Source organism: Brassica oleracea, chromosome C7 (assembly GCF_000695525.1).
Source record: "Brassica oleracea var. oleracea cultivar TO1000 chromosome C7, BOL, whole genome shotgun sequence".
Taxonomy (NCBI): domain Eukaryota; kingdom Viridiplantae; phylum Streptophyta; class Magnoliopsida; order Brassicales; family Brassicaceae; genus Brassica; species Brassica oleracea.
This window is the reverse complement of record NC_027754.1, coordinates 10,832,204-10,846,694: the sequence shown is the minus strand read 5'-3', so window position 1 is coordinate 10,846,694 and position 14,491 is coordinate 10,832,204. Positions and strand designations below refer to the sequence as shown.

General features: G+C 31.6%; 1 protein-coding gene across 1 annotated transcript in view; it reads right to left on the bottom strand.

Moving 5' to 3' along the window:
• Window positions 1–10,091, bottom strand: part of LOC106302563 — a 13,520-nt gene extending 3,429 nt beyond the window's left edge. The window contains 3 exon segments of the mRNA XM_013739045.1: window positions 1,738–1,812; window positions 1,815–1,881; window positions 9,435–10,091. Coding sequence (XP_013594499.1) covers window positions 1,738–1,812; window positions 1,815–1,881; window positions 9,435–10,091 — 799 coding nt within the window.
• Between the last annotated feature and the right edge of the window lie 4,400 nt (window positions 10,092–14,491).

Genomic DNA, 14,491 nt, shown 5'->3' with positions numbered 1-14,491 from the left:
TATTTAATTTCCTGCTAAAAATATTAAACTCTTCTGGACGAGTCGTCTGTTTTAATTTCTTCACCAGACGACTGAAATATAAGTCGTCCACACCCTAAACATAACCCCTAAACTTAATTATCTAGTTAAAGACTTCATAAAATCAAATCAAACTTGAAAAGTGTTTACTATACACATAAATAAACACATATAGGTGAAAACTAATTTTTGAAAAAAACATTTTAGTTTTCCAAAATCTAACCCTAACAATACATACAATACATACAATACTACAACATATGTTTGCCAAACTCCTAAACCAAAGTATTTCATGATTCACTACTTCCACTCATCTATCTTCAAAACAAATCAATTTTATCATATCTTAATTTATATCACTTAAAACTGTTTATAATTACTTGATTTTTATTTTTCACGCATCAAAATATTTTTTTACAAGATTTATAAATTATTTTTAAAATAAACTGGTACCAGACGACTTACACTTCAGTCGTCCAGACGACTTCCAACATCTCAGACGACTCAGACGATTTACTGGGGCTATATTCGTAAAAATGGCTTCTGTTTTTTTGTTTGGTCACAAGGGGTTGACCTGTAATTTTATTAGGCTTTTAGGTTAGTTTTGCATTTGATTCAAGTTTGGGTATAGGTTTGGGATTAAAATCAAGTTGTGAGTTAGTTTTGACAAAAACCCTTACAATAAAATTATAATTTATACGGATTTTTTTTGTAAATTTCTAACGGTTCAATCTTGCTCAAGAGTGGTATTTTATGTTCACTGGAGATTTGATGCATAGTTTCTCAAATTGAATAAAAAAGCAGTAGTGTTTAATGGGTTCAATTGTGTTGGTTCCTCCACCATTTGAAACACTTACACAATTATATAAATCTAACTTCTACAATAATAAAGGTCTACACAATTGTTCTAACTCTGGCTAATTATATCATCTTAGATAAGTTTATTCAGACGTAGTATAAGATCATCTTATAGAGTTATTTTTGGGTTTACCCCCTAGGGTGAACTTTTACGTTCACCAACCAATATGATTTTATTATTTCAAATTCGATATCTTTTAAAAAAGGAAACAAAATATTGTCAAATTATATTATGTTTTAAAAAAAAAGTAAAAAAAAATATAGTAGTTACAGAAAAAAAAATTAAAAAAATATATTTTTAACATCGTCAGCAAAACACTAAACCCTAAACCCTAATCCCTAAATCCTATATCTTAAACCCTTGGGTAAACCCTAAACTGTTGGATAAATCATAATCTCTAAATAAAAAAACACTAAGCACTAAACCCTAAACCCTAAATCCTAAACCCTAAACCTTTGAGTGTTTTAGTGTTTAGTGATTTTGATTTAGAGTTTAGGATTTATCCAAGGGTTTAGGGTTTATCCAAGGATTTCGGATTTAGGGATTAGGTTTTAGGATTTAGTGTTTTGCTGACGATGTTAAAAATATATTTTTTTAATTACTACTATTTTTTATTTATTTATTTTTATCTTTTAATTTTAAAAACATAATATAATTTGATAATATATATATTTATTTTTTTTAAAGATATTGAATTTGAAATAATGAAATTCTATTCGTTGGTGGAACGTGTCGGTAAACCAAGAATAAGTCCATCTTATATATGTATAAAATTCCCCTATCTAAAACAGTTTTATAATATATTGGGCGAATCAATCTACAGCCTTTTGGTAAGTATATTTATTTACGAAACCAAGTACATTTCCTGTATATATCCAACAAATAAAGAATAATCTGAGCATCTGAAATTGATTCTCTTGGAGACTTCGAAGGCCAAAACCCTTGATCTTTGAACTTGTAACACTCTCCAAGATACAGAGAGATGGTAAGCCATGTGCCAAAATCTGGCGTCATCTTACTTTTTTGGGTAATAAACATGTATCATATATATATTTAACTTATTTTATGACATTGTCATTTTCGTTTCCAGTTGCTGACGATGACAACCAATGGAAGTGATTACTGGCACGTTTTATTGTTTTTATATTAAACATACAAATTGTCGTCCCGGACATGGAAATATATATAAATTTACAAATTTATATATGGTATAATAATAATTAATAAAACATAAAATTACATTATTATAATAAACACACCTATATTTAATTTTGTTTAAGATATTAAAAGTCAGTGAAGTAAATCACAGCACAATAGCGTTACAAGTTATTGTGTCATACTAAACAAATTAAGAATTTTAACAAAATAGAAAAATACAATTACCCTTATGTTGTAAATTTAAATTAAATTGATTTTAAATTTCTGATACCTTTGTTTTTAATACATCTTATAAACTTTTTTTTTTTTTTTTGTCGTCACATCTTATAAACTTTTAAACTCTTAAAAAGTTAATGATTAGTATAAACATATACTTATGAATTTATAGACAAACATTTATGGTCGAATTCTTGTTAAAATAAATATTTTTTATGAAGTTATGAATATATATTCTGCCAATATTTCTATAATTTACATTCTGCATAATATATAATAAATCATTTTATATATATATATTTTTTTGACAATCCGTTTTTGTATTTTTATCTAAGAGTGGTATATGCTTAATACGGTATCTATCGACTAGTATCCAAACATTTCATCATAATAGAACTTTCAATATCATCAACAAAACCTTTAGAATTTTTATTTAATAAATAAAAAATTATAGAACGTTCACATTTGATAAATTCTTACTTACAAATGGCTAAACGTTTTACATATTTCTGAAATTTTAAATTACGAGTGTCAAACAAAGTTAAAAATGAACTTACACCAAATCTAATTTCATATAATTTTTGTCAATTTCTATATATGTCTGAATACTTCTAATAAACAAATATACTCTTCTATGGAAATTTCAGATGAGTTTTCTTAGTTTTTTTTTGTTAAAACAAAAAAAATTTATAATTGAATAATCGCTACCAAAATATTTTTCATCTACAAAATTATCACTATTAATTTGGTTACAAACGAATATGTTGAATTGGTGAGTTCAAGTTTACTCGTAAAGAAAATATATGATCATATTTTATGGTAATTTTTCATATTTAAGATTTTATTAAAAATGGATGAGAGAAAGAAAAATAAAGGAGAAAAAAATACATTTCGAAATATTAGATAATAGATACGCAATTTCATGACGTTGTAAAGAAAGTTACTTTTGTAAATTACAACCTTACCAAAATAGTATACTTGTTTTCATTTAAATAATTACTTTTATGATATAACTGGCGCAGTTTCTTTTTGTTCTAACAATTTAAGGCATATTTAGATTTTGAAAAGGAAGAAAATGAAATCATAGGGAAAATAAAGCCACTTGTCGGCCAGCTGCAGACCTAAAGCTAGGCTTCCTATTGTTTGCAATATAGGCTACATAAATTCTTGGAGTTATGAATCAATTAGCTATACTTATCCAACTAATATTTTGATTAACTAAAGCTTAATAGTCTCGAAAGGGATGTTGTTTGCTTACACTAAGCACCCAATCGATAAGATGGGACCATATTAAACTTAAGAGGGTGGAACTATAATGATATTGAATACTCCTTCCGGTTTCGTAAGTAACACTTTCTAGATTTTTTTTTATTCATTTTCTATATTGTTAAAAAAAATTTATATATTTTCGAAAAGCATTAATTGAGAATATTTCAATTGATTTAATTTCTTTGGTAGATAATTATTAGAAAATGTATACAAAAATAATAAATTAAATTATAAACATTTATTAAATTATTAATAAGAATGAATACTCTAGAAAATTTTAATTTCAGAGACAGAGAAAATACACTTAACTCTTATATCGATTTTTCTTGTAAAATAAAAAAAAACGGGTTTATATATACATATATATTTAAGTGAAAGTATAAAATGCGGGAGGCTGGCAATTACTTTATAAAAATGAAAATACTCTTTAAGATGTGAAAGGCTGGAAATTACTGTATATACACATATATATTTAAGTGTTTACGATCACTTCCATTAGTAGAAAATTATACAATCATATAAGTTGACTGAAAATTGATTGTACTATCGACTGTTAACTCAAACTTTTTTGACATAACTATGACAATATATAAAACTAGTGTTTGCAAATATGTTTTCTTACTAAAATAAAGGTCTACTTATATATTTAACATATTTTTCATGTGTAAAACTTAGCTGAAATTAAACACAATAATATCTACAAATTTATCATTGATTAACAGTAGACACAAAGATTAAAATATTAGTTTATAGGTTTCTGAATTATTTTGGTTTGTCTTGGTCTTCGGATTTTCTTTTATTTTTCCTAATTAGAACTTTTTTGAAAAATTTATATATGTGGCGTTCCAGTAATTCATTCATTAGGTAATTAATCTAGGGATTCATCCAGATTTTAAAATGAAAATTTTGTGCTAATTTTGAATTAGGATTTTAAATGGAGGGAGTATTAATAGTACACACGTATCCAGTTTTAGATTGAGAGTTTCTTGTGTTTTTTAATTGTTTTTTAACATCAGATTGTGAGTTTATTTGTTACTACGGGGTGCTACGCGCGGAATTGTTGATAATTATTTTTCTTGAAAAAATGTTTTTATTTTATTTTTATGTGTACCATTTTAATGTCATTTTTATTAAAAGTGATATAGTACACTATCAATAAATGTTACAATTAGGAATTCACTAAATTGGTCGTTTGTAAAGTTGATATTATTTGATTTAAATCATATTTAAATAATATTAATTTTTAAAATAAGTCAAATGTAAATATAATGTAAACTGAAGAATAAATGGTTAATAATATAATATGATATATCAATATGGTTTTTTAGTATTTGTTTCGTCCAAAAATTAACAATTATTGGTTACAATATCACAATACCTATGTTTTCTATTTTATGTCAATAAGTTTACTAAGTAAATTCACTCTAGAATAAAATAAATATATAATTTGTAAATAAAATAATAGAAAATATTAAAAATAATAAAATAATATAAATTTATGTTATTATTAGTTGTGAATAAATTAAATATTTAAAATATATTTTTATTATTTTATTTATTTCTTTATTCATCTTAAATTTTAGTGAACAATAAAATAGATTATCAAACTTCATATAATAATAGTTTGTGCGAAAATGATTAGATAGTCCACAATTGTTTTATTTTATTGTTATTAAGAGTATGACTTTTTGAATAATGTAATTTTGTGGTCGTTTTTATTTGTTAAGATCATTATTTAGTGTTTTTAGTGTGTTATGTAGTAGTAGGTGATAGGTTAATGTAATGAACAGTAAAATAGATTATCAAACTTCATATAATAATAGTTTGTGCGAAAATGATTAGATAGTCCACAATTGTTTTATTTTATTGTTATTAAGAGTATGACTTTTTGAATAATGTAATTTTGTGGTTGTTTTTTATGTTAAGATCATTATTTAGTGTTTTTAGTGTGATATGTAGTAGTAGGTGATAGGTTAATATTTTTTGTGTTTTTTTCAGTAATGTGTTGTTGTGTGTATAGTACTTGTTAGTAGTGTATTGAGCATATAATGTAAAAGTGTATCGAATTTCAATAACTTTGCATTTAGGCATTTGTCGATTTTAAGATTTCAACGTCAAAATTGTATTTTATTTTTTTCGTATTTTTGAACATTATAACTTTTAAGATGCTTTTTTCCTCTCTCCATATTTTGACCTTGAGTCATTACCATTTCTGTTTTTCGTTTACCTTTCTAGTGTGCGGTGCTTCTCACCATCACAGAGAAAAAAACTCACCTCCTGCTCTTGTTCTTCCTCGCCTTCTTCGTCGATGAGATTATACGGAATTTGTTGTAAATTGACTTTATGAGTTCCCAATTGTATTGTTTCTCACAACGTTATAGGCTTTTCCAGTCAATATTGGTTGCTCCTCTTCTTCCTTAGATTTCGTCTGATGTTAAGAACTGCATCTCCTTGGGTTGGGTCAGATTTTTGTCGTCTTTGATGTTGTCTTCCTCGTCGTTGGCTTACCGTCAATAGTCTTTGCTCGTCTTAGTTTTCAAGATCTAGTTTTTGGGGATCTGACTTCTATGCTCTTTTTCATAGCTCGAGGACAGTTCCACAGTTTGTTGATTTTGTTTTGTCTCCCTTTCCCTTTCTGTTTTCTCATCTCGTTGCAGCTTTCATCGCTGCTCACATATCTTGTAGCTCTCCCTTTCGCCATGCTTACCGCTCTAGGTTTGCATAATGTTTTCGTTCGTGTGTATGCTATGTGGGTTTTGAAGGTTATTTCTGGTCTCAAGCTTATTCTCTGATTTCGCGGTGGTTGGTTTCTATTATCCCTCCCTCGGGTTGTTTCTCTTCTACCTATTTTTCTTTGGTATAGGTGTGCGGAGTTAGTCTCTTGGAGCTTTGGTCCTTTCTATTCAGAGACTTGTCTGTTCTTGTTTAGTTTGTGAGGTGTTTCTTACCTTTTTTGCTAATGGTTGTAATTCCAGTACTTTAGGCATGTATCTTCCTGATTCTTGGTGACTTTGGCCTTCCGATTATTATTCTCCCCCTGGTCCACTTTCTTGGTTATTTGCGTTGGTGCTTGATCGCGCTTATTTTTGTTCGGAGGATTGGTTTGTTTCAGATTTTATCTTTCTATCCTTTTTTATTTTTACTTGTTATAGCCAAGACACTTTATGGTACAATGAGGTAAGTTAGTCTTCGTTCTTGATCTCCTTTCAGTTCTAGACCTCTATTAAATTAGTGTTACTATAGCATTTTGTATAATGAAGGTTTTAGGTTTAAATTTTGTGTTGTGCTCTCGTTTCTTATTTTTTGTTTGGTTATTTTATAACTTTAATACTAAAATAAATATATAGTTTGTAAAAAGAAATAATATAAAATAGTAAAAAGAATAAAATGAAGAAAATTTATGCTATTTTTAGCTGTGAACAAATTAAATATTTAAAATAAATTTATATTATTTTACTTGATATTATTTTAATTTTTTAAAATTTTAGTGACCAATAAAATAGATTCTTAAACCATAATGATACTTAATGTGAGAAGGATTAGATAGTGTTCAATTAGAAAGTGATTGGACAAATTGTAATAATCTTTAAAAAAGCATCTAAAATACAAAAAGAAAAAACACGTGGACACATGTCAACAAAGCCCCTCTTCCATATGTCATAAGAAAAGAACAAAGTCTACTTTATATATATAGATTTGTTTGTCAAATTCATGAAATATAGGATAGGAGCAGAGAGACTAAAAGATCTTGGATAAATAAAAATAGTACCAAAAATACCATTTTTCATGTTTATACTAACTGCTTTTACCTTCACTTTTAAAGAGAAGAAAAAACATTTATAACCCTATGGTTAACTAATATAGACTTAGAGTTTAGAGTTGAAGAATAAATAGGGTTTTTGGAATGTGAAATTTTGGATTCTAATAAATATATAAATAAATACTTAAAATATAAAAAAATTAAAAAAAGTTTTCAGAAAGAATTTTTGATTTTCAAAAAGAATTTTTGATTTTCAAAAAGAATTTTTGATTTTCAAAAAGAAATTTTGAAAAAAAATAAAAAAAAATTCAAAAAAAAATTTATAAAAAAGTTCGAATTTGAAAAAGTATAACTCGAAAACATAATTTTATTTATTTATTAAATAATTATTTATTATATATATAGAGAACAATGAAGAATATATTTTTAAAAATGTCGCTTTAGTGGTGTTAAAGATGAATAATGGTACCAATAAAATGGTAAACATGAAAATTCACTTTTTTTTTTCTCTTTTCCCATCATTATTTTGCTTTTAAGCACTATTTTGTTTTAATTATTTAAAAAAGAATCTAAACGTTAATTATGTGGTATATTTTAATTGGTCAATTGACTTGTACTCCAGTATATTAAGGATTTGTTTTAGTTTTTACGCTTCAACATATGTTTAACTATTTACCTGATATCAAGGTTCCTGACATCCTGTAAATATATGTTAACTATAAGGGAACGACCGACCTATCAAGGTTCCGGTAAAAACAAACGAAATGCACGTCCAAAACGTTAACCGTGGATGTGGTGCTAGAGGACGTGGGAACCGAAGTGGGCGTGGAGATCGTGGCCGTGGGAACCGAGGACGCCAAGGTTATGATAAAGGTTTGAAATTTATGATTTCAAATCTCTAAATCAATTGTATATCTATTTTTAAATAATTAATTCTATCACTTTTTTTGCGATTAGGAATAAAATTTATTTTTAAAGAAACTATTTATCTCATATCGATAAACGCATATTTCCGTGAAAAGAATAGCATGAGTCATGTTCGTTTGGTTGCCGCAGTTTTCGGCGTCGGCGTCGGCGTCAATGAAAATATGTTGTTGTTCGTTTTGTAGACGCCGACGCAGATTATTGTTCGTTTAGAAAACGCATGAAGTTGACGCTGACGCCGACGCAGGAAGCAGATTTTTGGGTTGTTCGTTTGATAGACCGACGCATGAAGCAGATTTTTGGGTTGTTCTTTTGATAGACGCTGCGGCTATTTTTATTTCTTCATATTTTATTTTTAAAAATTTGTAAAATTGTATTTTAAATAAAAATGTAATTTAAATATATTTACATCCATTAAAATATTATGTTTACTTGGTATATAAATTTTTCGTCAAATATACGAATATAACAATATTTTTTATCATAAATTATAAGCTAAATTAAAACAAAAATAATAATTCAAAATATTTATCACGAAACAAAAGCTAAATAATACATTAAGTTGATTATAAAAAAAACATCAAGTCTTAATTAAATATCACATATAAATGATCATCAAAGTTATAAGCAAAAAAAAAACATTTAAAACGGTAAATGACCTCTACCATATTCATTTGTGATGTTATCACGCAAAGCTTCCATCGCTCTATCACCGGCTGGCTCATATACAATTTGTCCACCACCACCACCACCACCACCATCATCATCATCATCATCATCATCATCATCATCATCATCATCATCATCTTCTTCATCTTCTTCTTTTTCATCACCGTCACTATCAGCTTCTTCTCCTTCTCCACCGTCACCACTTTGCCACTGTACAAAATCATGATCTTCCTGATGTGAATCACGTATGAAGTTGTGTAGCACCATCGTCGCTGTCACCAGCTTAATCCACTTGACCAGACCATACTTTGGACACTTACGATCCAAAATCCTCCATTTTGCTTTTCATACTCCAAATGTCCTCTCAATCACTGATCGCAGACCTGAATGCTTTCGGTTAAACAACTCTCGTGCACTAACTGGTGGTCCTCCTGTAGCAAATTGACCAAGATGATATCACATATTACGATGCAGACCAAGATACCCTGTCCTGGTCGGATATTATTTTCCAGGAGGAGGATGTGGAAAAGAAGCCTCGTTCCTCGCACAATGAGTCAAGACCTTTGTATCATGTGCTCTACAAGGTACACCGACATATGCATATATGAACTTCATATCAAAGTTACATATAGCAAGAACATTCATTGTAGGATCTTGCTTCCTGCCTCTGTATGCTTCTACATTTTGACTTGGAGGGCGAACTGGGACATGCGTTCCATCAAGTGCTCCGATACAATCTCTGAAATGATGCCAATACCGATCATCATTCCTCAAAACATGACTTACTCTTCTAAACTCGCCTTCATGTGGTCTTAATGTATCCACTGCAAACTTGAGAATAGCACTCAAGACATCATCAAGCTTCCTTTGCACTGTATCCAATGATCTTTGATACCTTGCAGCAATATCCCGGTCCGTCTTATCTTGACTAACAGTCTTGAGAAACATCGCAACAGATTCCTCAAGATAGACATTGTGAGTCTCTTTCAATCCATATCGCTCAGCCAGCATCTTGCACAAAGCTTGAAACGTCCTCTGATTCATGCGAAGAATGTCGTAACATTGCTGATCAGATTCAAACATAAGTTGTTGAACATGACGCCATCCTGCTCCTCGATCTGTTCTATGACTCAATCTCTCAGTAATAGGAGCATCAAACAAACCAAGTTCATCATCATAATCTCCATCTTCATCTTGTAATATCCATCTTTCAAGCATCTACAGAACAATGTATAAGATTATTATCAGCACCAAAACAATATGTAGAGATCAATGAAAGCAATACAAGACACAACCTGTTATTACACAAGACAGATAATTATACAATACACAAGACACAATATAAATGACCAAGTAACCAAGCAACAACCTGTTTTACACACACAGAAAGTATATATATAAAACCATCATCAGAAACACGACCTGTAATAAAATCATCTAAGACCAACCTGTTTTACACATTTATAAATACGTGGATATAGCAAGTAAAGAAACATAAAAAGACCATATATATAAAGCCACAAAAGGTAGAGTTCATACAAGGATCAAACCAACAAGATCACAAAAGACTCATACAAAGATCAGACCAGCAAGATCACAAAAGATGACTAATACTAAACTCCATAGTAGTTCCAGCAAGATCACAAAGAAGACTAGTCCTAAGCTCCATACTAGTTCTATCAAGATCACAAAAGAAGACTAATCCTTAGTCCTAAGCTCCATACTAGTTCCATCAAGATCACAAAAGAAGACTAATCCTTAGTCCTAAGCTCCATACTAGTTCCATCAAGATCACAAAAGAAGACTAATCCTTAGTCCTAAGCTCCATACTAGTTCCATCAAGATCACAAAAGAAGACTAATCCTTAGTCCTAAGCTCCATACTAGTTCCATCAAGATCACAAAAGAAGACTAATCCTTAGTCCTAAGCTCCATACTAGTTCCATCAAGATCACAAAAGAAGACTAATCCTTAGTCCTAAGCTCCATACTAGTTCCATCAAGATCACAAAAGAAGACTAATCCTTAGTCCTAAGCTCCATACTAGTTCCATCAAGATCACAAAAGAAGACTAATCCTTAGTCCTAAGCTCCATACTAGTTCCATCAAGATCACAAAAGAAGACTAATCCTTAGTCCTAAGCTCCATACTAGTTCCATCAAGATCACAAAAGAAGACTAATCCTTAATTCCATACTAGTCATCATCGCGTTTTATCTTAGTCCTAAGCTCCAGAAACCTAATCTTAGCTTCATCTGTCTTCATTGTTACAAAGGCTCTTCGGTTCCCTTCATTATCTATGAGAATTTCCATTGCTGCTTCATATAGTGGAGACCACTCTCTCACTTCAGGAAAAGCATACAGTATCTCCAACACATTCTCAATACTAAAAGCTTCTTGACGCTCCAACATCCGTTCCGCTATCTTGTTCTTCACCTCAAGAGCTTCAGTCCATTTCACACAAGCTTCTACAACCATGTCTTTCTCCTTACGCCTTCTTTTTGCTCTTGAACTTCTAGAATGAGTCTGAGTCGATGACTGAGTTTGGCGTGGGGCTTGTGGCTGTGTTTCTGTCTCCAATGCTTGAGTTTCTGCTGCTGGTTGAGAATCAGCTTCATCATCACCATCATCTTCACCCACTCTAGAGTTCAAACTGGCTTCTCCATGTTGAGCGCTCCATCCTTCAGCTCCAGTTACTACTACACCACCAAATTCCGCTTCAAACATATCCATGTTACTAATCTCTTTGCATACGGATCTTCTAATCCCAGGACACTCCTATACAGCAAAAAAGAAAGAGTAAGTTAGTGATAGCAATGCCATTAACAGAGAAAAAAGGTAATATAAGCTGCTCATTATCATTATGCTATATAGTAAAATGTGAAACTGAAGAGAGAATAATGTGAAACTGACTCTTTCGCGTTCACTCCACCAATCATCTGACATGTCAATCCTTCCCATGTCATCAAACCCAAGCTCTGTCCTGTTTTGAGACAGCGTCTTAATCTTGATGTATTTCTTCCTACTGGTGTCGTACTTGCTCTTGTAGGGCCTCCAATCAGGAAAATTCTTCTTAAACCGCTGTTCAAACGCCTCCATAATGTTTGTTTTCCCCACTTTATTCATTGATGTACCAACCTTATTTCCTTTTCTTCTCTCTTCCGCATAGAGTTCGAAAAAATACCTAGTTTCCTCAGGTTTCCAAGTCTAAAGCAAAACACATACAGCAAGTTCCATTTATAAACTCATAAACTCAAGTTCCATACAACCTAAACACAGTTCTATACACATAAACTCAAGTTCCATACAATCTAAAGACATTTCTATACACAAACTCAAGTTCCATACAACCTAAAGACATTTCTATACACAAATGCAAACAAGAAGGGTCTGAGCTTACATCTATTGCCATCGAGAGAGTGAGCTTGAAGAGGGTTTGAGCTTGCGAGCCTGAGACCTGCTAAAAAAAGAAGAAATAATAAGCAATGAGAACATGAAGTTATCATCTATGCTATGAGAACATGAAGACCTTACAACTTCACAATCAACAGACCTTTAGAGCTGGCAAATGACAGTACACGTTTTGTGCCTTAAAACCACTTGGAAAGAAAGCTTATCGGACAGTACAAGTTCAACGGCAGTAATCATCATAAATCCATCAACAGAAGAAAGGAAGCTTATGAAAGTAATCATTTGAGTTATCAGACACAAGTAATCAATCGAGTTATCAGACCATCACTAGCATCAATGTTTTAGAATATATCTCAGAACACAAAAGGTAGTGTGAGCTATCAGTGAAATGACATACATTTGCAATAGCAACAGTCAAAAGCTAGGCATCACAGGAACCAGCATCACGAAATCAAGAAACAAATAAACAGAATCATACATCATGGAACACAGAGACAGATAACTTGTAATGCTTCTCGGATGTTACCTAGAAGTACTTGTAATGCTGTAAAACCATGGGGCAGTTGCAGAATTTATTTCTTTGCAACGAACTCCAACACCTTCACTATCTGGAAACAAAGAGCTTCTGTAACTTGGACGATCTGCTGCTCAAGCTGCAACAAACAATACAAGAATCATTCATTCATGAATTCAAAAGAAAAAACTATGTTTCTTTCACAGTTTCTAATAATCCTTTTGTCACTTACATTGAACAAATCCTGAAGCTTTGCCTTCAATGACTTTTACTCAATATCCACCTGCTGCAAACATCTCACACACCTGAAGCAAAGATTGTTCCCCAAATTAGTCTCAACAACAAAAACATGAACATAGCAGAAACATGAGATCCGAAATGAGCTTACCCTTCAGAGTTATAGAGTAACAACACTCCTTGAAGGTAACACAAATCCTCGAGAGCCAGTAGTTCTGAGAGGGTCTGAGCTTCAGAGGGTTGTCCAGAGAGGGAGAGCCTGAGAGGTCGAGCTTGAGAGGGTCGTCGAGAGGGAGAGCTAAGAGGAGAGAGAGATGGAGAGAGGCTGAGACCAGAGAGGTCGATGAAGAGATTCGAGAGTGAGAAGAGATGGGTTTTCGTCGAGATCGAGAGAGATGGAGAGAGGGGTCGAGATCGAGAGAGATGGAGAGAGCTCAAGCACAGATCGAAGGATGCGTCAATGGAGAAGAGGCTGAGACGAGATATCTGAAGGCTGCGTCAAAAAGGTAAAGCTGCGTCTAAATCGAATTAGGGTTACGTAAATAATGAAAAACATTAAGGGTATATGTGTAAAACAAACCTCAGACGCTGACTTTTTATCGCACGACGCTGATTTTTTCGGTGTCTGATGCGAGAACGCAGACGCAGTACCGGCGTCAACGAAACGAACAATATTATTTTAAAAAATTGATGCCGACACCGACGCAGGTACCTGCGGCAACCAAACGAACAACACTATGGTTTTAGTACTTACCTACGAATATTCAATATAAATATAGATATCATGTAAGTACCTAACAGATACAGAAACACAACTGAATCAAATGATTATTTACTTATTTTTGATCATGTATGTTCAGATTGTCATTCAAAATACTGCAAAATTACATTTTCAAATGCAAAATCTAATGAAATTATTCAGTAGAAGACTAATAAACTTACATTTTGTGGGCATTCAGTTCTTGATTTCGATTCCACTTTGGTTCTTCGGGTTTTTGGTTTTAGAGGTTTAGGATCTGTTACGACCTTGGATAGGCTTCTCTTCCTGGAACACTTGAAGGAGATGGACGTGGGTTGTCTTTGGAGGCTATTATCACTCTGTCAGACGATGTTCGACTCTCTGAAGCTATGGATGCGCCTCAGAGATGGTTTGCTACTCACGACACAGGTTTACCCACTACAAGAAAACACAGTTTTAGCAAGGAAATTTAACGAGGAAAACTATTCCTCGTGAAATTACGATGACTTAACGATGAAATTGCGAGGAAATAAAGTTTCCTCGTAATGGCCTTGTAAAATACCGAGTAAAGCTTGTCCTCGTAAAATCGTCGTAAGTTGACGTGGTTTTTCCGAGAAAAATGTGTTTCGTCGCAAATTCGTCGTAATTTTAGCATGATTTTTACGAGGAAATAACTTACGAGGAAAGAACGAGAAATCCACCAACTTAACACGTTTTTTT